The 6,000-nt window shown below is 64.8% G+C and overlaps 1 protein-coding gene across 3 annotated transcripts in view; it reads left to right on the top strand.

Moving 5' to 3' along the window:
* The window catches only part of PIEZO1 (piezo type mechanosensitive ion channel component 1), a 66,088-nt gene that overhangs the window by 31,734 nt on the left and 28,354 nt on the right, over positions 1-6,000 (top strand). For all 3 annotated transcript variants that reach the window (XM_046683776.1, XM_046683777.1, XM_046683774.1), the window contains exon 2: positions 301-396. In XM_046683776.1, coding sequence (XP_046539732.1) covers positions 301-396 — 96 coding nt within the window. The remainder of the gene's footprint in view (positions 1-300; positions 397-6,000) is intronic.

The following is a 6,000-nucleotide window of genomic DNA, read 5'->3' as shown; positions in this document are numbered from 1 at the left end:
GGAGGTTCTGGGGAGATGTGCGGGGTGACGTGGGGGAGATGCCGGGGGAGGTTCTGGGGAGATGTGCGGGGTGACGTGGGGGAGATGCCGGGGAGGTTCTGGGGAGATGTGCGGGGTGATGTGGGGGAGATGCTGGGGAGGTTCTGGGGAGATGTTGGGGTGACGTGGGGGGAGATGCTGGGGGAGGTTCTGGGGAGATGTTGGGGTGGCGTGGGGATGATGCTGGGGGAGGTGCTGGGGAGGGGTGTGGCGCTCGCTGGCCCTGCTGTGCGGCCGTGGTAACCTGTCTCCTCCCCGCAGCCTGCCTGTTCCGCTGCAACGCGCTCTCGCTGGTCTACCTGCTGTTCCTGCTGCTGCTGCCCTGGCTCCCGGGCCCCTCCCGGCACAGCCTCCGAGGTAAGGGCTGGGGGGCATGTCTCGGGGTCTTTGTCCAGGTGGACCCAGCCCAGGCACCTGGGAGCAGGGGGGTCTTGGGCCTCGGGCCGAAGCCCTGGGCAGCAATGGACTTTCTCTGTGGTTTAACAGCCGTGGGTAAAGGACGAGCAGCCTCGTTTCTTGTCATAGACCTCCGGCTAGTTTCAGAATCTCTTTTCTGACCTGTGTTTCAGGGAGCATGCTAAAGGTAATGGGGGTGGTCGGATGGACTCCTCCATCCCTGGGCGTCCCCCCAACAGGAGGCTCAGGCCCAGTGCTGTGGGCTGGCCGTCCTCCCACTGGCTCCCTCTCTCATCCCCCACCCAGCCCCCAGCACCGTCCACACAGCCCCTCTGCCCAGCCACCACGTCAGCTCTCCCTGCCCTCGCAGAGTCAGGCTCCATCTTGGCTCTCTTTTTTTTTTAGATTTTATTTTTTCTCCCCAAAGCCCCCTGGTACATAGTTGTATGTTCTTCGTTGTGGGTCCTTCTAGTTGTGGCATGTGGGACGCTGCTTCAGCGTGGTTTGATGAGCAGTGCCATGTCTGCGCCCAGGATTCGAACCAACGACACACTGGGCCGCCTGCAGCAGAGCGCGTGAACTTAACCACTCAGCCACGGGGCCAGCCCCATCTTGGCTCTCTTGGCGTTCCAAGGGGCCTCAGTTTACCTCCAACCGCCTCGTAGGCTGGGCACACATGTCTCCTAGGTTCTGAGCTCCTGGAGGGCGGGCGCTGTCTCAGGCTTCTGTGCCCACAAGACAGACAGAAGTGGGAAGGCCCATCAAGGGGCTGTGCCACAGGAGGGTCTAGACAGTGACATCCATGGCACAGCCATCCAATAGGGGCTGGGAGCTGAGAGCTGTCACCTGTTGGAGGGGGACAGGGCCACATGGGCACCCTGCTCCCTCTCCTGCAGCCAGATGACGTGGGGACAGGCAGTGGCAGGGGCCCAACCCCTCCATCCTGGGGCCCCTCCCACCCACCCTCTGGGTACTTCAGTGTCCATTTTTGTCCCATCTCTTCAGTGAGAGCAAGTACTCAGGGCCGTGTTCCCAAGGCTGCATGCATGCTTGTGGGTGGGAAGGGCCCTTAGGTGTTGGAGCATGAGGAGAGGTGCCCAGGCCTTAGAGGGGATCTCCAGGAAGCAAGTTGTCGGTGGTGTGGGCCCCAAGGCCTGGCAGGGATGGGCGACAAAGCAGGGCCAGGGTTTGGCCGAGAATCGTGAAGGGTGACAGGACCCCGCCCTCGGGGGGTGCTGGGTGCAGCACACTGGCTGCTTTGGGGCCTCTGGAGTGTCCTGTGGCTGCTGGACCAGTCCCTGCACCGAGTGGCTTAAATGGCATACGTGTGCCTCTCACAGTCAGGGGCGGAACCAGCACCATCTCTCGGCTAAAATCAGGTGTCACGGGGCTGGTGCCTCCCAGAGGCCCCAGGTGAGAATCTGTTTCCTCGTCTTCTCTGGCTTCTTGGCTCCTTGCCCGTCTCTCCCTTGTCCAGGCTGGCAATGGCTGGTCGTGTGTCACCCCCGTCACTCTGTGACCCTCCCGCCCCCTCCCAGTGTGAGGACCCTGTGATGACGTGGGGCCCCCCCCGGGATCCGGGATCAGCTCCCCTTTTAAGGTCAGCTGATTGGCGACCTTGATCCTCCTTTGCTGTGTAAGAAAACATATCCACAGGCTTCCGGGATTGGGGTGTGGACATCCCTGGGGGGGCAATGTTCTGCCTCCCACAGGGTGACAGGTCACCCCCTCCCTGGAGTGTCACATCTGGCTCTAACCGCCTCGTCTGTCCCCCTCCTTGCTCCGGGCGCTTGCAGAGGGCGCTGGTCTTGGAATGCGGGTAGAAGTCAGGGTGCAGAGAGGATAAAGCCTTTGGGGAAGGGCCCCTGCACAGGCGCCTTGCTGGAAGCTGCTGGGGACCTGAGGCCACACCCCTCCCAGGCCGGCTGGGGCAGCTGTCGGCCGATTCCCAACTCAAGCCATCCGGGTCCACCTCCTCCCCGGGGAGGGCCTGCTGGGCAGCCTGCATCATGCCTTCCTCTTCACTCTGTGGAGCCAGTTCTGTCTGTTCCCAGGCCCTCGGCTAAAAGCCGCCTGTCCCGTAAATATTTCATGCCCTGTAGGCAATTGGGAACACTCTCCTCTAGTCAGCCGTGAGGACGCGCAGCTCCTGGCCAGGGCAGGAGGCCGGAGTCGGGAGGGTTGGGCAACAGGGGAGGGGCACTGGGAAGACCTCCCTGCCTGATGTCCATCTGTCTATCGGTCCAGACTCAGAGGCCCTTCAAGGACAGGGGGACTGCTGGGTTTTTCCGGGCGGGAGAGAGGAAAATGTGAGGCCTGCCCGTGCCTGAGCGCCTGGCCGAGGGCTGTGAGCTGTGCAGCGGCCGGGCCTGGGCGTCTGCCCCCGGTGGAAGGTCCGGTGGAAGGTCTGACGCTGCCTGGGCCCCTGTGGGCTCTGACCCCTGGCCCCATCCCTGCGTGGGTGTCCGCTTGACCTCAGGAGCCGGGAAGGGGGCTCCCTGTGCAGGGAGGAGAGGAGGTGGGAGTGTCCTCTCAGTGTTTCTTCAGGATGGTTCTGGCTCCTTCCTTCGTCATCGTGCCCGGCTCTGGGGGTGGGCCAGGCATGGGGGCTGGGGTGGCGGGTGGGGACCCATGTGCCCCAAGAAGGGCAGGGCAGGGTGGAGGTGCAACAGAAGCTGCAGTAGACCCCGGGGACAGCTCCTGGTGACCTGCTTAACATTTAGGGACCCGAGGAGGCCCCGTCCCTGCCTTAGAGCAAAACTCCCCAGGCGGCCCTGCCCCTCAGGCCTCAGCTCGCCTTTGACTCAGGTGGGGTGTGTTGGCCAAGGGCCAGTCTGGTTTGCTTCTCAGAGGGTGAGGAGCCTAACATTGGTGGGCTGAAGGGACCAGAGGCCCCTGTGAGTAATCCCGTCGCCCTTGCCCAGACGCCGGCATCCTGGAGTCTCAGACCTATGAGCAGATGATGCCCCCACCCAGTCTCAGCAGAGCGGACCCCCCCAGGGCCTCATGGCTCAGACTGGATTCACCCCCTGGCCCATCCCTCTTCTGCCCCCGCCTGTGGACCCCCCTCCGTCTGATGGGGCCTCGGACATCTGGAGGGTGCCCCTTCCCTCGGTTTCTCAGAGCACATACTAGAGCACCCTGTGTGCCACTCCGAGGGACCCCCACAGGCACCCCACGCACCAGCCTCGGCCCTTGCTCAGCTTGTCTTGGGTGGGGGCTCCTCACGGCACAGGAGCTCTGCCCTGGCGTGGGCGCTGCACCTGCCCCAGAAGAGGGTCCTGTGCGCCAGGCCTTCGTGGATGGCGGTTCAGCAGGGGGAGGGGGGAGGACACTGAAGGGGCAGCAGGGAAGCCCGGAGGGCGGCAGGCCGGTGGTCTGTGAGCCACCACTGGTGGCAGCGGGAGTCAGGGCCACTGCCGAGGGCAGGGGACGCCCTGGAGCCTTTGCAGACTGAGCAGCCCCATCAGGCCAGTTCTGGGGGCTTAGACCCAGGGCTCCCACTCAGGGTCAGACAGATCAGACAGCTGCTCTTCGTGCACCCCGTTTGGTCCCCCCACTTCCTTGCTCTGGGATCCACAGCCTCCCAGCCCCACTTCCCATCTCCCTGTAGAGTCCTGCCCGAGCTGACGCCCTGCGGGGGAGCCCTGCTCCGTGGGATGGGTGATTTCTGGGCCCACCCTCCCCACCATGGACAGAGGATGGGGCAGGGAGCAGGGACAAGGACAGGCCATTCCCCGTGGACTCCCTCCTGCCCCACAACAGGTCTTTGTCCTTCCATGATGCTCCCTGCGTTATGTAGGCCCCATGTGGAGGAGTGAGTGACCCTCGGTCCCAAGGAGAGAGGCAGGCAGCACCTTCCTGCAACTGTGGTGTGGGGTCCAGAGCCCGCGCCCACCCGGAGCCGCTCCTCCCCTGCCCGCAGATGGCTCCGTCCCGCACTCAAGACCGGACCTCGGCGTCCACGGGGACCTGTTGCAGCACTCCCGTGAGCCCCACCACACCCTTTGTCCCTCCTGGGCACGTGCAGGGGCCCCTCACCTCCTGACCCCCTGCCCACCCAAAGCCAGAGCTCCTTTTGGGCTTGCCCATCCCTGCTGTCCACCATCCCTGTGACTCCCAGGGCACTGGCTGCTCTTCCAGCCTGAGGCTGGGCTCGGGGGCGATGGCGGGAGAGCAGCACAGCTGGGACAAGCACGTGCCGAGTGCCGGGCAGGGTCCCCCCTGGACTGGGGTCCGGCCAGACGCCCTCCCTGGGGGTCAGACTGGCAGGAGGCAAGGCGGAGGTGCTGACGGGGTGAGGGGGGCCGGGGCTCAGCGGTGCAGGAGTTTGAGATGCCACCAGACCCCAAGGAGGTGTCAGGAGCTCGGGGCTCCAGGAGTGTGGGGGCTGTTAGAGGCAGACGTTTGGGGTGCTGGCAAGTAAAGGGGGTCCACAGCTGCCTCTGGAGGAGAAGGCCAGGTTGGGGCGCCTGCCTCGGCCTCTGTCTGCCCCACAGGTCAGCATGGGGTTCCCGTCCCAGCGGTGCCTGGTAGAGCCTCCCGGCCTCTTCTGCTCCCTTGCTGCTCCAGGCCTGGCCGGGCAGGGAGTGCCAACACTGCAGGCCCAGGGCTCTGGCCCCTCTGGCCTTGCGCTGGCTCATGGTCCAGGACACTGTGTGGCCAGCAGAGAAGTGAAGCAAGAAGGAGAGGGGGCGGCAGGGGCAGGGTTAACTCTGACATGCCTGCTGGACAGATGTCCAAGAAGTGCTGGACGGGAAGGTGGTCGGGCAGGGGCCAGGTGGTCGGGGCATCCCTCTTGCCAAGGGGCCTTGGGCCTGGGCCTTCCCTCCCTGGCCTGTGGGCTCTCGAGTGGATGAGGAGCCCATCAGCCTGGCGCTCGAGGCTTCGGTCCTGGTAGCACGGCCAAGGCTGCCCTCAGGTCTCTGTGGCTCAGGAGCGGGTGAGTCCACGGAGTGGGGCCGGGTGCCCTCCTGCCGCATCTTCCCCTGAGACTTCCCACAGCTGCAGGAGGGGAGCCCCACGGGTGAGCCGGGCACGGGGGTGCTCTTCCTTCCTGGCCCTGTGGCTCCAGTGGGCTCCGGGTGGGGAGGCGGAGCAGGCGGCCCCTGGAAGGTTCTGTGCCCTGGGAGCCCTGCACGGCCCCCCACTGGCAGCCCAGCTCTGTCCTCCTGTGAGGAGGCCTGTGGCCTCTCCCTCTGGCCTGGGGCTCTGAGCAGAGGGGCCCAGCCGGGCCGAGGGCCAGTTGTTCCCGTTCAGTTTCCATTCCTCCTTCCCGCCAGCGCTTTCTCCCACAGGCCCCACCCTGCTCTCCCTCTCGCTTGCCCACCGCGGGTCAGAGGCCATAACTGAAGGGTCAGAATGTCAGGGCCGGGAGGGACCTAGAAATGAGTGAGGCAGTGGAGCTGTCCACATCCTGTCTGGGAGTCTCGCTGGGCTGCCCAGGGATTCCCTCACCCTCTCTGATCCCGGCTTCCCTTGGTAAAGTCAGATGAGCCAGCAGGCGACTGCGGAAGGACTCGGTCTTCACTGTGGACACTCACGTGTCACTCCAAGAGTGTCATC

This window comes from Equus quagga, chromosome 13 (assembly GCF_021613505.1).
Source record: "Equus quagga isolate Etosha38 chromosome 13, UCLA_HA_Equagga_1.0, whole genome shotgun sequence".
NCBI classification, from domain to species: domain Eukaryota; kingdom Metazoa; phylum Chordata; class Mammalia; order Perissodactyla; family Equidae; genus Equus; species Equus quagga.
This window is presented reverse-complemented; position numbering and strand designations above follow the sequence as displayed.